Here is a 21893-nt window from a genome sequence, read left to right as displayed (position 1 = left end):
AGGGGAGACTGGCCCCCACACCCGGGCAAGGGTGGATTTGGGGGGGATTTCCTCAAGCCTCGAGATGCTCGATTCCAATCAGAGCTCTGATTCTGATCTCTGTGAACTTGGACAAGCGCGGGTCCTTCTCTGTGCCTGGTGCGTCCTCTTCAGCACATGGAGAGTTAGCCCCACGGGCTGCTAAGGGGCCTCAGGCACAATGCACGAATGAGGAGCAGGCCAGGAGGCAACAGAGGGTCCCTTCGAAAGAGTGGCCCCTTCTGCCAAGTAAGGCCAGGGATGGCCCCACAGATCCAGCCCAGCTCTTCAGCCTGGGAGGACTGGAGTCCTCATCAGCCAGAATGCCTTTCCTCTTTCTCCAGGGCCTTGCTGCTCCTGGGCAGAGCGGGGGGCTGGAGGGGGTATATCTGGAGTGGTGAGTGGCTGGTGCTTCCCCACGGGTGTAGTTTCTACACAGCTGGCTGGAACCCCTTGAGAACAGCAGGCCTGTGCCCTGCCCGCTGGTCAGAGAGGGAGGTCAAGTGTGGGGCTCTGACCCCAACAGCCCAGCCTTTTTGGAGGATCCCAGCCACTTGATATAAGGGGTCTCCTTTCCCCTTCCTCCTGCTCCTCTACCCCCCAAGTGTGATGGATTTGGTTTCAGAGTCTCAGGCCCTGGGTTTGAATCCCTGGGCTGCACTTCCTGGCTGTCTTGTGAGCCTGCCACCTCTCTTTTGCTCTGTTTTGCATTTGGGAGATGGCAGAGTCAGGGTGGGGGCTGTGGCGGCATGCTGGACAGCCCTGGCTGGGTGGGAAGGGCTTCCGAAGGCATGGAAGGTGGAGGTGGGCTGTGTGGCTGCAGGTGGCAGAGGAGAACCAGGGAGACGGAGACATAAAGGGAAGGGTCCTAAGGTTGGAGCGGCTGAGGGGACAGAGAATCCTCTGAGAAGAGGTAGCTGACCCACTCGGGAACTGGAGAGAACCACAAGGGTCTCAGACCCTTGAGAGGACGTGGCAGGGATGGAGGGGAGGAGATATACAAAAAGGAGGAGGGGATAGTGGTGGTGCTTCCCTGTGGGGTTAGTTTCTCCAGGGCTGGCAGGGACCCTGAGCCCAAGAGTTCAGCCCTCGAGGGGACTTTATGCTAACGGGACTTTCCTGGATTCAGTCCCCAGCTCGTGGAGGCTGACTGGAACAACCCTGCCTTTGGCTACCATTCAAGGACCCTGCCCATAGCTCTCCATCAACTTCTGTTTGTACTTTCAGACCTCCGTGCCTTTGCCTATGCTGTTCCCGCTGCCTGGAATGCCCTTTCCTCTTCTTCTCCCCTGACATCCTCTCTGTCAACTTAATACTTCTTCATTTACTCTTCTGTATTGTCCTCTCACCCCACCCTGCCTTCATTTGCAATACTTTTACTCATTTCTGTATTCCTGTGTCTAGTGTAGTGCTTGGCAGACAGTGAGAGGTCATAGGTATTTTTTAAAAGTTAATTTGCTCAATCTATGTCTTTGTTACTATGAAATGGGGTTCTAGAAGGGGGGCTGGCAGTTCTGAGGCTGCTGCCCTCTGAAACCAATGACAACCAGGAACCCTAAAGTGTATTTAGCTACCTCCCAGCCCGCTCTCACAGGGAGATACCATGTGGCCATAGCAGGAGCAGGTGGCACTTTGTCCCCCGTACAGCGAGGAAAGCCAGCCCAGCAGGTCACCATGGAGCAGCAGCCCTCGACCCAGAACCTGGTCCCCGAGGGCCTGGCCTGCTTCTCTCACAGCGGCCCGCGTCCTCGTCCAGCCTGAGGTTGACATGTGGTCGGTACTTATGTGTGTTGCTGATGACTGACCAGCTACCTAGCCGGCCGGTCCTGAGCTCCATGACACCAAGAACCGGGACTGGCATGGAAGACGGAGTCCTAGCTTGGGAGACGCTCACAGGTCTCGGGGCCTGGGGCACCTGCGTGAAGCTCAGCCAGTGACCACAGCTGCCTCTGACGTGCAGCCTCCCCTCATCACAGTGAGATTTCTGAGCGGACTGAGTCATCCCGGGAGACAGGATGTTCCTCTTTGTGCCCCAGAAGCCTCTGTGATTGGGTGGACTGCTCTGTGGCATGGCTAGAAAAAAGCCCTATAAAAAGTCAAAAAAACCACACGCCTCCCCAGTCCTTTTTCTTGGGCAGAGGTTTGAGAAAGAGAAGAGCAACAGCTCTTAGCACCTGTTACACCTGCCATAGTATTAGCAGTGGGGGGCTCTCATCAGCCTAAAGGGCTGGCCTTGCTTGGGGTGCTGGTTCCAATGCAGATTTCTGGGCCCTATCCCAAGTTCGACTCTCTTTGGATCAACCTAGGAGCCTGCATTCTTAGCAGATCCTTAAGGGCACTCAAATTTAAGGCCCGCTGGCAGGGATTTCCAAGAGGGGTACCGGCCCCCCAGGAGGTATGAGAAAAAAGATTAGAATGTCCCTTTAAAATATTTGCTTGCTACTGCATCTTTTTTAAAACTTATTTTTGAGATATTTTTTCTAATACATGTGTATTAGCATGAGAGTGTATAAAGTTATAAGAAATATACAGAGTGGGGCAAAAGTAGGTTTACAGTTGTTCATATGGAAAACAACACAAGAATAAACTTTTGTGTACTCAAAACTGTAAACCTACTTTTGACACACCCTGTATACTGGGTATGCAAGCAAATTTATGTCTTTACTGATACACTGTGTGATTTTTAAAAACTTGGCCGGGAGACCACTGGGCCAAAACAGACAGTTCCAAGTCTTGTTCTGTCACTAAGCAGCTGGGTGATCTTGGCCCAGTCCCTCTACCATGTTGAGCTTCAGTTTTCTCATCTGAAAAATAGGTTTTCTGGGACCCACTCACCTGTTTGAGAACACATAGGTAAAGCTTCTAGCCCAGGCTGGCAAGAGAGGGTATAGCGTCCATAGTGGGATCATGGAGACATTCACAGGGTGATCTGGAGGATGTCCTGGGGGACAGAGGAAGATGGAGGTGGAAGGACAACGAGGCCCCTGAGCCCCCGTCCAAGGAGCACCGGTTGCAGTCATAGAGGGAGGATGTTATTCTCTGTCCCGACCCCAGCCCTGGAGAAGGCGGCAGCCTATCTCGGGCTGCATGTTCCCCGGGGAAGCTTTCTATCCAGAAATAGTTGTCTGCTGACTCTTCTCAACAGTACAGATCAGACTCTGACCAAGACCCAAGTGTTCACGAGGCTGCAGGGACAAACACTGACCTGTTTGTCCTGGGAGGCTTGGAGTTATTTATACTCAGTTGTCTCCACTGCAAGGTGACCTTCCATCCCAGCCTTGCCCTGGCTGATGTGTGGCTGGGCCTCAGTTTGCCCACTTGTCGAGTGAGGCCTGGAGGCCCTGCCAAGTGCCTTAGGCGGGACCATGCCTACTGCTGTCAACTCTGTGTTTCTTTTTTTTCTTTTTCCTTTTTTTACATTTTTATTGGTTGTTCCACTTACTTATGCATCCATTGGTTGATTCTTCTATGTACCCTGACCAGGGATCAAACCAGCAATCTTGGCATATCGTATCAGGACGATGCTCTTACCAACTGAGCTACCTGGCCAGGGCTCAGCCCTGTGTTTCCAGGATTCTATGTGCTGCTTGGCACAGAGGAGGCACCTGGGGAGTGTTGGCCTTACCAGGAGGGCAGGAGAAGGAATCAAAAGGAGATGAGAGGGAGAGAAGGAAGAAGGAAAGAAGGAGAAGGGAAAGAAAGCAGGCAAAGAGGAGCCCTTCTTCCACCGCCACAGGTCCCTCTGCAGCCAGGCTCCCCTCTTCTAGTTCGTTCTCCCTGAGCAGCCGGAGAGGAACTTCTAAGCCACACCTCCGTGTGCTCTCCTGGGTCTGGGATGCTCTTCAAAGGCCTGAGCAGGACCAGAAAGGCCCTCCTGAGTCTGGTAGCACCTCTCCTTGCCCACACTCTCTGCTGCCCGACCCCCAATACCACAGCCTTCCAGAAGCCACTACCAGTCACCCCTCCTGCCTCTAGGCCTTTGTACTGGCTGGCCCCCGTGCCTGGAATGCTTTTTTAAAAATTGAGGTGATACATACATAAAATTAACCATTTTAAAGTGAACAGTTCAGGGGTTTATGGGATATTCACAAGGTTGTACAACTACCACCTCTCTAGTTCCAAAACATTTTCATCACCCCCCCCCAAAAAACCTGTGCCCATTAAGTCACTCCCCAGCCCCCTGTCCCCAGCCCCTGATAACCACCTGTCTGCTTCCTCTCATGCATTGACCTATTCTGGACCTTCCATGCCAGTGCCCTCATACTGCATGTGACCTCTGAGTCTGGCTTCTCTTGCACAGCAGGATGTTTTCAGATTCATCCATGTTGTAGTATATGTCAGCGCTTCATTCCTTTCTATGGTTGATTAATATAACATTAAACGTATATTTGTACCACAAATTGTTTGTAATCATCGTTGATGCACGTTTGGGCTGCTTCTACCTCTGGGCTGTATTATGAGTGGAGCTGCCACGAACGTGCCTGTACATGTATTTGTTTGAGTACCTGTTTTCAATTATTTTGGGTCCTGGAATGCTCTTTTCACCATCCCCCTTCTCCCGGTTTGAATTCTTACCAGAGGGGGGAAAGGGGGGCAGGAAAGGTTTCCAGGGGAAATAGCTTCTAAACGGGACCTTCCCCGACTTCCTGGGCCTGCACTGGCCCCTGCCCTCCTCCCCGCCCTCCAGGGTCTGGGCTGTGCCCAGCGCCCAGGCACGGAGCCTGGTACCCGCTAACAATAGCTAACACATCCCACGCCCGCCAGTGTGCCGGCCGCTGGGCCCCTTATCCTGTATCTCAGGTAATTTTACACAACTCTGTGGAGGGAGAGAGGAATCACTATCCCAGTTTTCCCATGGCCACACAGCTTCAAGGGGATGGAGCCAGGAGCTGAACCAGGGCTACCTGAGGACTAGTGCTGCCCCTTGATTGTGCCCCCGATTGTGTCCCCAACAGGTTTCAGACAGGATGGCTGCTGCTGAGAGGAGCTGGCAGTGACGGATGCCCTTAGTGGCAGCAGCTCCATCTCCTGACAATGGAATGGCCCAGATGAAGCTCAGCCCAGGCCCCATGGCCAGCTCAGGGACAGAGGTCCACTGGGTCCAGCCAGGCCTGGGGAAGGGGCCCCGGCGGCGGCGCTGGGCCTGGACCGAGGAGGAAGAGGATGCTGTTGGGAGTGTGCCACACAGCTGGGGAAAGGAGGGGCCCCTTCCCGCCACCACCAGCCCCAAGCTCCTTGAAGACTTTGGCCTGGCCCAGCGGCACCTGCGGCCACTGGAGTGGAACTGGGAGCCGCAGCCTGACGGGCACCAGGAACCCGAATCGGGAGAGTCTGCGGAAGAAGGTCAGACTCACTCTCCCAACGTCACACTGGTGTCCCCCAAATACCCTGCCTTCTGGCCAGAGGCAGGGAGTGGAAGGGGGTTTCAGAGAATTTTTCAGTTGAAGTCTATGAAGTCTATAATTTAAAATCCTTCAATAATTTAAACCATATATGTAATACTGTTTATTGCAGAAATAGTGCAACATGAGCAGACAGAGGAAAAACTAAAAATGACATATCCAGATAACTTTTCCTTTTGTATATAGACAAATGTAATGTGACTATATGGGACAGTATTTTGTAAAGTATTTTGTAACCTGCTTTTTTGTTACTTAATAGATGTGAACGTTTTCCCTGCTTGTCAAATATTCTTCCGCAAGTCATTTTTAATGCCTGACTAGGAATTCCATGGTGTGGATATTCTGAAATTTGCTGGGCCAATTTCTTACTGCTGGGCATTTAGGTAGTTTCTAGTTTTTGTTATTATAAATAACATGGAGATGGAAGTCATTAGCACATCTGTGCACACTTGGTTTGATAATAACCTTGGTCATTGAAACTGACTGCTCCAGGGGTTATGCCCATTTTCAACACTTTGTAAAATCCCATTTAGCAGTGGGAATGTCAGCATCCCTTGTTTTCTAAAATAACTGTTCCCTTTGCACTGAGACCAGCTTAGATTAACTTGCTAGTTTGGCTTGGCAAGTGCCTTCTCTCTGAACCTTGGTCTTCCCATCTGTGAAATGGGAGTCAGAATGCCAATAGGAATAGTAAGAACTTGATGCATGTGCACTTAGAGATGAAGGAAACACCCCTGTTTTAGGGTTCTGCAAATCAGGCAGGCCCACATGGGGGTGTAGAGAAGCCATCAGGCTGTAGTGAATTTTCTGTGCCATGACTCAAAGTTCTTCATGCCGCATCTGCCCAGAGCTATCAGGAGCCACATTGAGCTCTCCCTCAGGGAATGGTGATTGGGGTGCACTGGGAGAAAAGGGCAGGGGCATCTCTCTCTGAGGTCACATGGTATCCCCGTGCTATGATGTAACAGCTGCTGCCATGTCCTATGCCCTTACTGTGTGTCCGGTGCAGGGCTAGGCAGAGCCTGGGACTTGTCTCCTTCCCCCGTTAACACTCTCTGCCAGGTAGGAGGGACTAGCCTCTAGTCTCAGTGAGGACTGCCAGAGAGGTCAGCTATTTGCCCACGGCCCCCAGTGAGGGATCAGAGGGGCCAGGAAAGAACTCAGGGCTCCCTGGCTCCAAAGTCCACTCTCTTCATCTCGCCGTGTGAACCCCAGTGGCAGAAACCAACTTGTCTGCATGGCTGGGACCTGAGTTTTAGGTCCAGGCCTGCTGTGAACCACTGTGTGATCTTTGGCCAAGATGCTTAGCCTCTGTGGAGTTCAACTATGCTGCTGTAAACAAGAGAGACTTGCTAAAGGATGTTTGAAGGAGTTGAAGGGTATAGATTCCAAGGGTAGGGGAAAGAGCTTAAGGAAGCAGATGGTGATACAAGGTTAATGACCAAGGTGCATCTGGCCAGAGCAGAGAGTCTGCGCTTGGCAGTATGTAGACTGCGTCTCATGAAGCTTTGGGTCTATCCCGAAGACTTACACAGGATCTAGGACAGAGTAAGTGCTCAATAAACATTGACTATGTGGGATGATGCGTAGATGAATGGATGAATGGATGGGTGGGTAGTGGATGGGTGAGTGTCTGGGTGGATGAATGGATGAGTGGGTGGTGAATGGGTGAGTGGCTGGGTGAACATTTCTTGAGCACCTACTATGTAATAATTACAACGACTATCCATTTTCTGGGAGTTTTGTATACCTTATTGTCCTCCCTCCCTTCCTTTCTTTTCTTCTTCCCATTCAGTTAACAAGTATTGAGCACCTCCTCTGCAAATACAATAGTAAATAAAGACAGAGGGTGTTCTTATGCTCACGGAACTTATAGTGTGGCGGTGTTGGGGGTGGTATTAATGATACAATCACATAAATAAGTGGAAAACTGCTGTTGTGATAAGTATTCAAAGTAAAGGTACTCAGTCTTCTGAAAACATATTAAGGGAGAATTTGACCTAGAGAGGGAGATGTGAGAAGACATCCTTGTCAAGGCTGAGCTAGTGTCTGAAGGACACATAGGAGGTAAAAAGGACCCTGGCAGAGGGACCAGCCTGTGCAGAGGCCCTGTGGTGGGAGAGGATGTGGCATGACCAGAGCAGGGAGAGACTGAGGGGGACCCTGGAAAGAGATGGATCAGGATAGCTAATGGGGCTGGAGGCAGGGACCTCAGGATCATACTAAAGGTTCAGCTCTATCCTAGAAACAACTGGAAAATACTGATGAGTTTTCAGGTGGGGGGTGAGGGTGAGGATTGAGGAGATGATCAGGTGGCTACTACTGTGCTCGCAGGTGAGAGAGGATGTTGTCTTGGGCAAAGGTGGTGGTGCTGGACTTCAGAACAGTAGGTGGGTTTGAGAGCTCTGTAGGAGGTGATGGGGACAGATGGGATTCTGGGGCGAGGGGGAGACAGATGGCAAAGATGCCTCCCGGTTTCTGCCTTGTGCAGCCAGATGGGATGGTACTGCCCTTTGCTGGGACGGGAAACACAGGGCAGGGGGATAACCAGGTTTGGGGCTTGGGTTTGGAGGACCTTTGTGACAACCAGAGGAGGTTAGGGAAGTACATGACCATATGGGCTGGGCCTTACTGGGAATCTTATCAGCGCACGATGAGGAAATGAGAGCCCAGAGGGGTGAAATGACTTAGGCAACGTTCCACAGTGAGTCCAGACCCAACATATGCTAAACAAGTAACTGAATTAACTGTTTTCACAGAGTTTGAAGCAGAGGATGTGGGCAGCCCAGAAAGTTCCAAGTTGCCTCTCAGCTGGCTCCCCCAGCAGGGTCCTCCACCGGACATGACTGAAGAGGACCCAGATGAGGCCCTCGGAGATCATGAGGCTGAAGAAACTGGAGAGAACTCCCCAAGGGTGGGGTCTGAGACTGGTCTCTGCTCCACGGACCACGGAAACACCAGCCCCACGCCTCTGGGGTGGGGTCAGGCCACAGGCTGGGTGGCCTCTGGCAAACAAGCCAGTGGAGACAAACTTCCAGAACATTCTGAGGTCAACCCAACTGTTGACCTCAGCTCTGCAAGGTCCTGGAGCAGTGGGACTGTGAGCCTTGGCCATCCTAGTGACAGCCTTGATTCTACCTGGGAAGGAGAGACCGATGTCCCCCATCCCACTGCCCTAGCAGAAGCTCTACCACAGAGCCCCAGTCACCACCTCCTAAACTCAGAGAGCAGAACTGGAGGAAGCATTGCCCTGGCAACCCCCACGGAATTCCAGGACTCCTCAGCACCCCCAGCCCAGAGCCAACAATGTCCTGAAGACAGATGGAGGAAAGAGACTACCAGCCTCTTCTGCCCTCGGCCGAGGGACCAAGCCTGGAAGCGGACGCGGACATCACCTAAGGCGCTCCCTTCCCGATTCACCGGCTCTGTCAGCCCCCCGCAGCCCCTGCCTAGGCCCGCCCAGCAGGACAGGCCGCCGCCCAGGCACGGAGCCACTGTGGCTGGCCATTCATCTTCTGATGCCCCCAAGTACGGCCGGGGGCGGCTGAACCACCCACTTCCTGATTTCTCCAAGGTGGGACCCCGGGTGAGGTTCCCCAAAGATGAGAGTTACCAGCCCCCCAAGGCCAGGAGCCACAGCAAGCAGCCTCAGGACCCTAGCAGACCACTCATCTTCAAGTCACCCGCCGAGATTGTGCAGGAAGTGCTGCTGAGCAGTGAAGAAGCCTGCTTGGGAAAGGACCCACCTCCTACCCACTCTATCACCAGGGTACCCCAAGAATTTCAGACGCCTGAACAAGCCACCAAACTGGTCCATCAGCTCCAGGTAAGCCAGACTCATTTCTATAGGCATGTTACCAAGGCACATGCCAGCCTGGGAGGGTTGGAGGCTGGTAGGGATGGGGGCCTCAGGCTGGGCCAGGAGCCCTCTGCTGGTGGACAGAGGGTTGTACCCAGCCCGCCCACTCCCCCACCATGAAGATAGTCCCAAGCCCTTTGCTCAGAAAGAGAAGTGAGTGTACCCATGCTGCAGGGATACTCCATGTTTGTTTAACTTCTGCTGTGAAAACGTCTGAAACATATACAAGAGAGAAAATAGTATCATGAGCCCTCCTCACCATCACCCAGCTTCCCCCCATGTCCCCATCACCCACACCCTGGCTGCCTTTTTCGTCCATGGCTTCCCCCTGCCCCCGCTCACCCTACTGCAGTATTTTGAAGCACATTTCAGGCGTCAGATCATTTGATTCCAAAATATTTTAGTGTGCACATCAAAAAGTAAGGATTCTACCTTAAACATAACCACACTACCGTTATCACACCTCAAATTAAGACCAGTTCCTTAATATTATCCAACATCCGGTCTGTGTTCAGATCTCCCTGTGTGTCTCGTAAATGGCTTGTTTGTTTTCGTGGGTTCGAGTGAGGATCCAAACACAGATCTTATATTGCATTTGGCCAGTGTGTCTTTGGAGCCCCGCCCTATTTTCCTTTTTTCTTTTTCTCTTTTCTTTCTTTCCCTCCTTCCCTCCCTTCCTTCCTTCCCACCTTCCTTCCTTCCTTCCCTCCTTCCCTCCCTTCATTCCTTCCTTTCTTCCTTCCTTCCCTCCCTCCTTCCTTCCTTCCTTACTTCCCTCCCTCCTTCCTTCCTTCCTTCCCTCCCTCCTTCCTTCCTTCCTTCTCTCCTTCCTTCCTTCCTTCCTTCCTTCCTTCCACATTTCCTTCTTCCTTGTAACTTACTTGTTAAGGAACCATTCCTGTCCTGTAGAGTCTTCCACAGTCTGGACCAGCTCATGCACCTCCAGTGTCTCTTCCTATGGTCCTTGGTCCTGCCTATTGTCAGTTTAGAGCTAGAGGTTTTTTCGTGTTGTTATCACCTGTGTTATTTCGCCTCCAGACCCTGAGCACCTCACCGGTAGGGAGTCTGGGGCAAGAGCACATCATGGGGGTCCCCTCAGGAGGCAGGGGTGCCTGCTGGCCTCGGCTGTGAGGTGAGCAACTGCTGACGGCCACCGCCTTGACCCAGTCCTTCACTGGGGGCGACCAATCATAGTATGTATCCCCAGGCTAGCGTTCCTTCTGTGGTTATTTGATGGACATTTTCTATAAAGTAAAACTTTTCCCTCATCAACTGTTTGGTTACCAAGGTCTTGTTCACAGGGACAAGACAGGAGTGATGCTTGATTCTATCCCTCTAATGACCAGTTTTCAAAATATGCATCACTTCCCCAGCATCCTTCAGAGGCAGCTGGTGATGTTTGTTCTTGCTTTCCTCCCTGTAGTGACTTGTTTTAATGAAGCGCTTCAGTTTGGTTTAAGCTAAGTAGTGACTCTGAGCAGACACAACTGTCGTTTTCAAGTCTTCTATTTTTGTACCAAGGGGACCCTCAATCATTCATTCATCCATTAAAATATACTTATTAAGCACATACTACTTAAGCCACAAGTAGGGCGGTGGGGAAGCCAGATGTGGGCCTTAACGCACGGAGCCCACAGATGAGCAGGAACCTGGATGCAAGCAGCTGCGGTCCTCTGTGACGGGGTTGTGCATGGGGGTCAAGCAGCCCCAAGGCCCTGCCCCCCGACTCGTTGTCAGGATGGTGGAAGGGCTGTTGGGTGAGTTGTCCTGCTGCCTCCGATGCTCCAGAATTTGGCCATAGGGAGTCTGCATTACACATGAGCCTGGAAGGGTCTCTCAGGTCCCAACACTGAGCGTTTCCACTTTGAGGGACCCAGAAGCCCCTGTTGGGGGGCGGGTTCCCTGTGAGGGGCCTCACCGCGAGGAGCCTGGGCATGTGGTCACTTTGCTGTCTCCTTCCTGCAGGAGGACTACCACAAGCTCCTCACCAAGTATGCTGAGGCTGAGAACACCATCGACCAGCTGCGCCTGGCAGCCAAGGTACCCAGAGGGGTGGGGTCAGGTGTGGGCCCTGGAGATGACACTTCTTCAATATCTATGAGAGGGCCCCTGCCGCTTGTCTCCTGAGACCTGCCTTGTAGGGATGGTGGAACCCAGTCCTTCCTGCTCTACCACAAGGTCACTCGCTTTGTGACCTTGGCCAGTGGTCTTCAGGCTCAGTCTCCTTTATTGTTGATGAGCTTTGACGTCCTTGAATCCTAGAATCCAGGCTCCCCAGGGATGGCCCCAGAAGCCTTCTGCTTCTAGATGAGCTCTAGGTGAAGATCACCTGGGCTTGATTCCTGAATCCATGACAGATCAGCTGTGTGACCTTAAGGCAGTTACTTGGGATCTCTGAGCCTCAAGGAAGCAGCACAGAATTTCTTCTTAGCCCCCTGGTGTTTGTTTCCTCAGCCTGATCCTTCCGGAGCACAACTTTGCCTTTCTTCTTCCCCACCATTGACCACAGCCTGTCCCCTCATCCCCTGACTGAATGCTGAGTGAGTGCCAGCTGTGAGGCAGGGGGAGCATGGGGGGAGAAATCCACCCACCCAAAGAGAGCTGGCTGCCATCCTGCCCAGCCCCCACCCCATCTTGGGAGGAAGCTGTGAGACCTTCCCCTTTTCTGGGGTGAGGCAGGAAGTGAGACCTGTGGTGGCCCCTGTGGCTTCCTGCCTCCCCCCTCCCCCGTCTTGCCCCATCAGGTAGCAGCGGAGGTGGGGGGGGGGAGCTGAGGCGCAGAGATGCAGACTCTCCTTCTCCCTGGCCTCCCCCCTCAGGCCTCCCATGTGCGCCGGCCCCTGTCACAGTCCAGGACCCCTCCCCCTGCCACAGTGCTGCTCTCGGCCATCTAGAAGTGCCCCTCTGAAGTGCACATGGAGGCAGTCATGATGGCAAAGGGGCCCTGTCCTAGCAGCCCTGCTCTGTGACCCCCACACCGGCCTCACACATGGGCAGGTCCCTTCCTACCCTAGCTTCCTTGTCACATGTGTAAAAGGGGGTTGATCAAGCCTTCCTTCTGGAAGCCAGTGCGCTCTACCCGATCTTAAGCCTCCTTACAGCTCTGAACTACTGAGCCAGATTCAGGGGCGGAAGGGACGGGGGTGTTGGGAGGACTGCAGAGCGGCTGGGTGAGGCATTCTGCCCCCGAGAAACCACGGTCTCATGACTGCAGATCCCTAGAAGGTCCTAGGGGAAAGGAACTGGTCCTTAGGTCCAAACCCACAGCTCCCTGTCTTACACATCAGAGAACTGGGACCCCAGGAGAGGCAGGGGCTCAAGGCCTCTCCTCCCTCCCTCCTTCCCTTGTGTTCCTTCTTGACTCATTAAGCAAATGAGTCGGTGTAGGGAAAGCTTAGGGCCAGGGTTCACAGTCATCTCACACATTCGGTGCCTGGTTGCTAGTCCCTGCAGCCTCTGTTCCCCATCTCAGCTGCCTCTCAGCTGCCGGGGCGTCTGGGAGGCTGAGGAGACCAGAAATTACCCCAGGGATGACATAAAACTGCCTTCCCTAAAAGTGTGTGTTGGGATGGCCCCTCGCTGGTCCAGAAGCCCCTGGTGGAGGTGGGATGTGGTAGGGCTGGGGGGCAAGAGAGGTTTCTGTGTTCAGAGGGGTTGGGAAATTTCCTGTTCCCTCCACTCCTTCCCCCTCCTCACCCCATTCATAAAGCCCATTAGCATTTTAAAGGCTGTGAGAAACCCATCTGTGCAGAGTATAGTCAGTTATTTAACCCAGTGTTTCCTGCACTCACTGATTCGCCCCTTCACTGATTAACCCCCCCGGAGGGAGCCAGTCCAGTTTCTGGAAGCACCATGGGACACCCTGGCTTAAAAGGGGCGCCCAGGAGCCCAGGGGTGGGTCCCAGCTGTATTCTGGGAGACAGCTCAGTAGCTGCCCACAGCCACCTTCAGCTCCCCGATCCAGGGCATCTGCACAGGCCTATGGGCCCCTCTGCTTCCAGCTCTCTGGTCCCTAAAACAATGGGTCCTCGTGCTGAAAGCTGCTTGTTCCTATGAGCCCGGTCTGAGGCCAAGGGAGGGACAGGTGGGACAGGGAGTGACATGCAAGGCTGGGCTTCACCCAGATTTGGATCACCCTGGGAGAAGAGGGGTGCTGGTGGGCAGGGCCCCATACTTGGGTCTGAGCAGATGGCCGAGGGGATTATTAAAATCCAGCTTTGTTCTCATCAGAGGCTGGGCCTGAAAGAGGAGGAGGCAGCTGGAGGCAGGGCGGGGGTGTGGGGTTGGGGCAGGGGTGGGGGGTGTGGGGTGGGGGGGAGGGGAGCGTGCCCAGGCAATGCAGGACCATTGTCCCTCACTTCAGAGCAGATTTTTCTGCCACAGGCAGGACGTGAAGAGCCACTTAAGCAGGGAGAGGCGACCTGCCTCGGGGCCAGGGAGCTCCCTGCACCAGGTCCACCCTGAACTGCCCACTCCTGACCTTGGGGAAGCACCAGGCAGTAGGAGAAGCTGCCTGATGCCTTGAGGAGCAGGGAGCACTGAGACACCACAGGGGAGCAGCTTTTCCAGGGGTCTGCCTGCGGGGATGGGGTGATCAGTGGTGATGATGATGATGAATGTGATAATGTTGATGATGGTGGGGATGAAGGTCATGGTGGTGACATTGGTAACAGTGGGGATGATGGTGATGAAAGTGTGGCTGCAGTTTCCTGAGCACTCAGTTTGTGCACAGAGAGGCTAGTTACGTCAGCTGCTGTAGGACTCAAAGGTGGACGTGAATCCAGGCTCTGCAGAGCTCCCACGCTAAGCTTAGGGGTCAGCAAACTTTTCTCTGCCAAAGGCCAGAGAGTGAATATTTTTGTCTTTGTGGATCACACTGTCTCTATGGTAACAACTCAACTTTGCAGTTGTAGCATGAAGGCAATCGTACACAACACTTCAACAAACGAGCCTGTCTGTGTTCACTGAAACCTTATTCACAAAACAGACCCCAGTTTGCCAACCCTGCTCTAAACCACCGTACGGTACATGGGTCTCCTCGAATTTTGAGCTTCTGATGATTTCCCTTGGCTGGCTGCCTGACTCCAGACTTCTCTCTCACACACCGGGCTACTTCCTACGTCAAATCCATCCTCGATGGTGGTGATCAGCTACAGCTGAGAGAGCAGTTCCTTTAGTGGTTGGTTTTCTCATTCACTCAAACAGCCTTAATTGCTGATATTATCAGTACCATATTATTATTAGAAAGCTTTTATTAATAAACATATCATTATAATAATACTTGCTTGATGTTAAGTATTATATTAATTATTGTATTATTATGGTTATAAATTACTATAACAAATATTATTTTAAAATTATTAACATAAAAAGAAACATAAACTTTGTGGTCAAAGCCAGGTTATTATCCCAGCCCATGGGTTTATCAGCTGGGGATTTTGAGTTAGTGATTTTAACCTCTCTTGAGTCCCAGTTTTCTCTCCTATAGAATGGGACTGATGGTCCCTGCCCTGCCTCCCTTTGGGGACTTCCATAAAGAGAGAATGAAACATAACCTTTGCCCAGTCTTTGGCTTCTCTACCCACGGGCTCCACAGAAGGTAGCATTTATTATCCCAGGCCTGCTTGTTGGGTGCATGGGGGACAGAGCGAATGAAGGTGAGGCCTTTTGGGTGGGTCGGCTCCAGCCCTGACTTGGCTCTTCCTGGCCTCTCTCCCTGACAGGTGAACCTGTACTCGGACCCACCCCAGGCCAGCCACAGCATCCGCACAGGGACGGTGTCCCAGGGGACCAAGGTCTTGTCCTTCACCATCCCACAACCCCATTCTGTGGACCGGTGGCCAGGGCCCACCGAGGCCCCACAGGCCTCCAAGGCCGCAGGTGAGTCTGCTTGAGAAGACATGGCAGGAGGGTCCTTCTGCCTATGATTCTGTTCCAGGGGCACTTGGTTTACCCTGGGCTGGCACTGGCTTCAGGCCGGGGGAGAGAGAGATGTGAGGGCCCTCTCTGGGCTCTTTGACTTGAAGAAGTCAGATGGAGATGGGGAAAGTGTCCCGCTTTGTCTCTGCCACTTAGCAACTGGGTGATCTTGGACAAGTTGCATGACAAAGAGCATTGCCACTGTGGAGCCCATATGGGGGCCAGGCCCTGGGCCCAGCCTGGCCTCACATGATCCCAGTTAATCCCCCATGGCTGGGTGCATGCTGGTGTTACCCCATGACAGTTAAAGAGACCAAGGCCCGGAGAGGTGAGCACATGGGGGAGGGTTGGGATTGGAACGTGCGTCTTTCGGAGTTTGAGTCCACAGTGTTGCCTGCAAGCCCCGAGGCCTGACTGGGCTCCAGCTGTGTGGTGCAGGGCAGATCCAGACCTTGTTCTCTCCTGTAAATGGGGACAGCACTGCCCAGCCACTTCTACAGCCTATGTGAAGGTGGCGTGACCGTGAGATGATGGAGCTGTAACTTGATGATGGGGGCTGCATTGGTCTCTCAGCCGCAGGGAGGACTGTTCTTGGCCCCAGTGTTCAGTGGTTGCGTATTCCAGGGTGGTCGTCAGTGCAAGGAGACCCGAGCCCCTCCTCACCCTCCAGTGCACCCACCCACGGGTGGCTTCCGGAGAACCCAGGCCTCGCCCAGGACCAGCCCTCAGCAGAGCGGACCCAGATGCTGGCTTCTCAGGCTAGTCAGTTCCTGGCCCAGGTGAGTGGAACTCCAGCTTTGCCAGGTGGGACATACACCTGGGGGAAGCAGAGTCTCTGCCTGTTCACTCGATCGTGTCAAAAACGTGATCCTGTCCCTGGTTTTAGAGCCCACGTGGCTCCAGCCTCCTCTTTGTCACCCAGAGGTAGGTTTAACTGCCTTTGTGGCATTGCATCTCATCAAACTCTCTCCTGTTGTGCTTGAAACTGTCTCCTGTTTTTCCTCCGGAGGATACTCTCAGCTCTCAGGGTTCTGGAAGGGTAATGGAGCCTCCACTTGACCTTTCCTCTTCAGGATAAATCACCCCACTTTCTTAGTTCATTTCATTACAGAAACCAACTCTCAGTCACCTCTCAAAGGGCCTTTATATTTTCATCGAACAGTCCAAATAATGTTGAATTGTTTTGTAGATCTGTTTATAACTACACACTTGGCCTTAGTCCAAAAGTGGCTTAGAAAATACGTGCATTATAACCACATTACACAAACGGAAGCGAGCAAACTTGGGCAGAGAGGAAGTAAGGGTAGAAAAATAAAATAAAATGAACTTAGGGTGAAGTGAGTAAACAAAGTATTCTGTTGGACCCTAAACACTACCAGATTCATGTTTGGCTTTGAGCTTCCTAGTTGTCAATGCAAAAAGGGAAATGGAGTAGTTACATACATTACCATGTTCAGAAAACTAAATTCCTTCAGAGAAACACCAGCATTCCTTTCTTTTTTTGTTATCTTTCTTCTTTCCTTCCTTCCTTCCTTCCTTCCTTCCTTCCTTCTTCTCTTTTTTTGGTAACAGCTTTATTGAGATATAATTCACTCATTTAAAATTAATGCTTCAGTCATTTTACTATATTCACAGTCATGCACGACCACCACAATCAATTTTATAATATTTTCATCATCCAATAAGAAGCTCCATATCTATTAAGCAGTCACTCCCATTCCCCTTCCTCCATCCCCTGGTGGTTGCTCATCTGCTCTCTGTCTGTCAGGTTTACCTGTCTTGGATATCTCATATAATACTTGTCCTTTTGTGTCTGGCTTCTTTCACTTAGCATAATGTGTTCAGACTCATCCCTGTTGTAATAGCATGAATGACACCACCACTCTGGGTCCTGTAACTGGAGAGACAGTTCTCCTTCTCCTGTGTGTTGTAAAGTGAAGCAAAGCCAAGGTCATCACACCGAGCAGGAGCTGGGGCACCAGGTGACCCCTAATGAGCCAGAGCTGCACTGTCTCATAAAGGAGCCACATGTATTTATAGAAATGGTCACATAAGTAGACAGTACCTTGATTTCTTTAATGTTCCTAATTTGAATATTTATTTCTAGGTAGGCAATAAATTCATTTTATTAAAAGTTTGAGGGACAGCCCTATCCTTCTGCCACCCAGTTCTCCCCAGAAACAATGTTTTAGTTTTTTGCATCTTCCTAGAGACAGTTTGTTGTACACAAGCAATTGTATTTATATTTTGCCTTTTTTGTTCTCCATATATTTTATACAGTTGGTAGCATACTAGAAACGCTGTCCTGTACCTTTATCTGATGCTTAAAAGTAGGTCTTAGAGGCATTTATACATCGGAACATATACGTGTGCCTGTCTCTTCTTGCCGTCTGCATACTGTTCCCCAGATAGGCATTTAAACTGTTCCCCCGACTCCCACCTTCCCCTACCCCACCCCATCCCCACCATGCTGCAGTAAATATTCTGCCTTAAAGGTCTTCATGCACATGAATGAGTGCACGTTGCTGTTGATAAATTCCTGGAGGTTCCCCTTTAATTATCCCAGGGCTGCCATGGCCGAGGTCAATGATGAAGTCAATTTCTGGCACACACCTCTCTGTGCTTGGCAGAAAACCCGCATCCCGAGGCAGGACCAGCTCCCCGTGCCAAAGAGTGGATGTGGCCGAGGGCGGAAGTCCACAGGACTCACCTTCCAGGGTCTGGGTTCATGGACTCTTTCCTTTTCCCAACATTCAGGTGGAGTCCTTTGTGGGCCTGATGCAGGCAGGACGGCTGGCGCCCCAGGATCAACTCAAGGTACCGCCCACTTCAGAAGCCCTTAGAGCTGCCAGATAACCGCTCTGTCTCCTGTCGCGGAACCTCTGAAGCTTCACTTGCTGCAAGACATGCCAGAGAGTCCCAGACACAGTGTCTCCTTTTAGAAGAAACAGCCTCTGCTTAGCTTTCCAATGATAATGATCATTATATCACAATAGTTACCACTTACTATGCAATGATGGTGGTATGCCAGGCTCCGTGGCAAGCTCTTTGAGTACATTATTTCATTTTATCATCATAACAACCCAGCAAGGCAGTTACAGTCATCACCCGCATTTAACTGGGATGGAACTGAATCCCAGAGAGGTGACTCAAAGGCCACACAGTGAATAGGCTGCAGAGCCTGGACCCAGGTCGGTCTGATTCCCAAGTCCAGGGTCATAATCACTGCCCTGCATGGCTTCCCACCAATTATCCTGCTCTCGGCAACCAGAAAGAGGCCTTTTCTTTTTTATTTTCTTCAGTATAATAGTAATTGCCAAAAAATTAAAAACTGGGTGGGGGGCATGGGGAAGACCCCTGATCTAACCATTATTGGCTTACTTCCTTTTGGACATGGGTATTTCTAGGTAACCCTCATCCTATGAGAAATTTAGGTTTCTGGTGCATCAGCCAGGGCCCCAAAGGAGCAGATGGAAGTCTCAAAGCTGGGAGTGTGGGGGTCAATGAAGGGGCAGTTTGCAGGGTGTGGCAGCCTCAGGGGCCTGACAAGGAACAGGGACACCCAGCCTGGAGCCGTTTCTTCCCAGGTCTCTCTCCTCTTGCCCTGTGACCTCTCACAGGTGCCTCCCACTGGACAGACCCCATGGGAAGCCAGCAGTTAGGAAGCCCAGTTGATGCTTGAGGCACAGAACAGGGCGGGGAGAGAGAGGGCCGAGAGGGACAGATGCAACACACTCGGTTTGTAGAAAATATTATGGTACAAGTATTTCCCTCTGTGATTGTATAGACGTTACATGCATTTTCCAATTACAGACGTGTGATACAATATTATCTCATTGAGTGGATGATCAAGGACCTTAAAAATTAAAAAACCATTCATTTCCTTCCCCTCTACCATAATTCCTTCATATACAGGGAGGTTGGGAGCTGTTGGACGATCAAGCTTGACTGGGGCTAGATTGTCCTTGGCCTCATGTGTCATCAGCATAGAGTGGGATGGGATGATACCGAGCCAGGGATAATGATCCCACCTCCTGTAGTTTTAGCCATGTGTTAGCTATTATCACATTTACTGTGCGGGCCAAGTGTAATTGTTAGGTCCAAGAGCTCTGGAGCCAGAGGCCCAAGGTCCAAATTCTGCTCTATAACCTGCTCACTCACTGTGTGACCATCACCAACTTTGCACCTGCTTCCTCCTCTTTAGTTTTTATTTATTTATTTTTTAAATAATTTATTTGTTTGTTTATTTATTTTTAGAGAGGGGAAAGGAGAAAGAGAGGGAGAGAAACATCATTGTGTGGTTGTCTCTCACTTGCTCCCCCAACTGGGGACTTGACGTGCAACCTAGTCATGTGACCTGACTGGGATTCGAACCAGCAACACTTGGCTCGAAGGCCGATGCTCAATCCACTGAGCCACAGCAGCCAGGGCTTCCTCCTCTTTAAATGAAGATGATAATATATCCATCTTATTAGGCTTATGTTTAAAGTTAAATGAATAATGGAAAGTGCTTTAGTCCAGAGCCTCAAAGCTCAGTGATGTTACTTATCTTTATCAGCAGTATGACAGCGATGACATCATCTGTCATGATAGTCTATGCAGATTTGGGAAAAGGTGACTAAAGTTCCAAAACCCACAGTGCTGCGAATTAAGAATGAAGGCCACCCTGACCTCGTGGCTCGGTTGGTTGGGGCATTGTCCTATACACCAAAGGCTGTGGATTCAGTCCCCAGTCAGGGCACACACCTAGGTTGCGGGTTTGATCCCCGGTCAGGGCACATACAGGAGGCAATCATCTGATGTTTCTCAATGTCCCCCCACACACACTTCCTCACTCTCAAAAATCAATAAATGTGAGGATGAAAAAAAAAGTGAAAACCATGGTCTGTCTAGTACTAGATCCTTATGGAGACATTGTGATGGCATATTTGACACTGCAACTGTCATGGAACATTGGGGTTCTTGTAGTTCCACCTAGGAAGGATTGGTACCCTCTGGAGCTGGTGCCGAGACTCTATGCCATGCCAGTCTGATAGCAGAGAGCTCAACCAGGGCAGGCAGGCTCTGGAGGGTCCCAACTCCAGCTTCCCATGGACTCAGAAGCCCAGAGGCCTCCACAGGCCCAGGCTGAGTGCCATGGCCCTTCCATGGGCTGTCTTGTCCACTCTGTTTGCAGGGACAGAGTGTACAGAGGCTGGGCACTCAGATCTTCCTCACCTGGTCTGGTTTCAGGGCTTCCAGCAGCTAAAGGCTGCCCACTCAGCCCTGGAGGAAGAATACCTGAAGGCCTGCAGGGAGCAGCACCTGGCCCAGCAGCCTGCTGGCTCCAAGGGGATGCCTGAGAAATTTGATCCTGGCAGGTACCTGCTGGGGAGGGAGGCCAGGGAGGAGGGATCGTGCCTGCCCAGCGAGTTACCTCGGTCACCAGGAGGTGTATGCTTCATCCTCATAATTTATACACTAGGGGAACAGGTAGAAACCCTCCCCTAATTAGCCATATATCCAAGTGAATGAATACCGAAGGCTGAGATTTGTGTCCTTCTGGACTCAGTGCAATGAAATGTGACCTTGGAGATGGAGCTGAAACCCCTTGTTGGAGAATGGGGTAATTGAGGCCGTGGGGCAAGGGACCTACTCAAGGTCCCACAGCTTGTCAGTGGCACAGGGGGAGTCGGGCTGAGGCCTCCTGACTCCCTTTGGAATAGATTCTCCATGGGCACTGGGGTCTGCTCTGAAGCCCGTCTCCCAGACATGCCAGTGCGGCCACCGTCCTCAGTTCCCTGTACTGGTATTTCCCCATTTTAGGGAGCTGGAGGCGGAGATATTCCAGCTGGGAATTCGCCTGGAAGAGTTGAAGGACCAAATGGAACAGAGGCAGCAGGAGCCCGAGCAAGCTGGGTCATACTCACCTCCGGATAGCCTCCCAGCCATGCCCTTCCCCGATGGGCCAACATGCCTGCCCTCTCCCTTGAGACAAACCCACACACTGGCCATCCAGACCATCAGCTCAGAGGTATCTTTTTGCCCCATCATGTTGGTCTGTTCCTTCCTTCATTTCTTTATTAATTGGCTTCTTTACTGCATATTTATGAAGTGTGTACCATATGCCAGGACCCATGACACATGGTGGGAATTCAACGGGAAACAAAAAATACAGATGGCTTCTACCCTCGTGGAGTTTTCTAATTGAGCTAATTACAGTTATTTATAATTTTGATCAGTGCTATGAAGGAGATAATCTTTCCTTGAGGAAGTAATGTTTAAGTGAGATCTGAGAGTGAGTAGGAAATACCAGGGGCAGAAGAAGCTATCCAGTGTATCCAGTAGGGGAAACGGCCTGTGCAAAGGGCCTGTGGCTAGAGTATGAAAAGTTAAGGGGCAGTTGTCTGAAAGATGTGGCTGGAGAGACAGGCAGGGACCCATGATGTAGGGGCTAATGGGGCACATCAAGCAGTTGGTCTTAAACTGCTAGGTTTTCAACAGGGCATGTCATGAGTGGATATGCAGGTAAGCTAGTCAGAGATGGGGAGGTGGCAGGGCAGATGGAGAGATGAACATGGGCTCGAGAGAGGTTTAGGAGGCACATTGACTGCACTTGAAATGGTGGTGAGAGGGCAGAGAACTAAGGATGACCCCCAGGCTTCTAGCTTTTGGCACTGGATGGATTTGGGAATTGTTCACCAAGATGGAAGACC

The 21893-nt window shown here is 51.5% G+C and overlaps 1 protein-coding gene across 1 annotated transcript in view; it reads left to right on the top strand.

Annotated features, from left to right (window-relative positions):
* Positions 1 to 21893, top strand: part of AKNA (AT-hook transcription factor) — a 42428-nt gene that overhangs the window by 177 nt on the left and 20358 nt on the right. The window contains exons 2-9 of the mRNA XM_090274620.1: positions 4974 to 5361; positions 8180 to 9246; positions 11245 to 11319; positions 15003 to 15159; positions 15823 to 15977; positions 17956 to 18015; positions 20431 to 20558; positions 21004 to 21211. Of these exons, the coding sequence (XP_090130746.1) occupies positions 5019 to 5361; positions 8180 to 9246; positions 11245 to 11319; positions 15003 to 15159; positions 15823 to 15977; positions 17956 to 18015; positions 20431 to 20558; positions 21004 to 21211 (2193 nt within the window). The 5' untranslated portion in view covers positions 4974 to 5018. The remainder of the gene's footprint in view (positions 1 to 4973; positions 5362 to 8179; positions 9247 to 11244; positions 11320 to 15002; positions 15160 to 15822; positions 15978 to 17955; positions 18016 to 20430; positions 20559 to 21003; positions 21212 to 21893) is intronic.

The sequence above is a fragment of the Furipterus horrens genome, unplaced genomic scaffold (genome assembly GCF_987537825.1).
Source record: "Furipterus horrens unplaced genomic scaffold, mFurHor1.1.pri manual_scaffold_4, whole genome shotgun sequence".
NCBI lineage: Eukaryota > Metazoa > Chordata > Mammalia > Chiroptera > Furipteridae > Furipterus > Furipterus horrens.
Note: the sequence above shows the minus strand (reverse complement) of the source record. Positions and strands in the feature narration are given on the sequence as shown.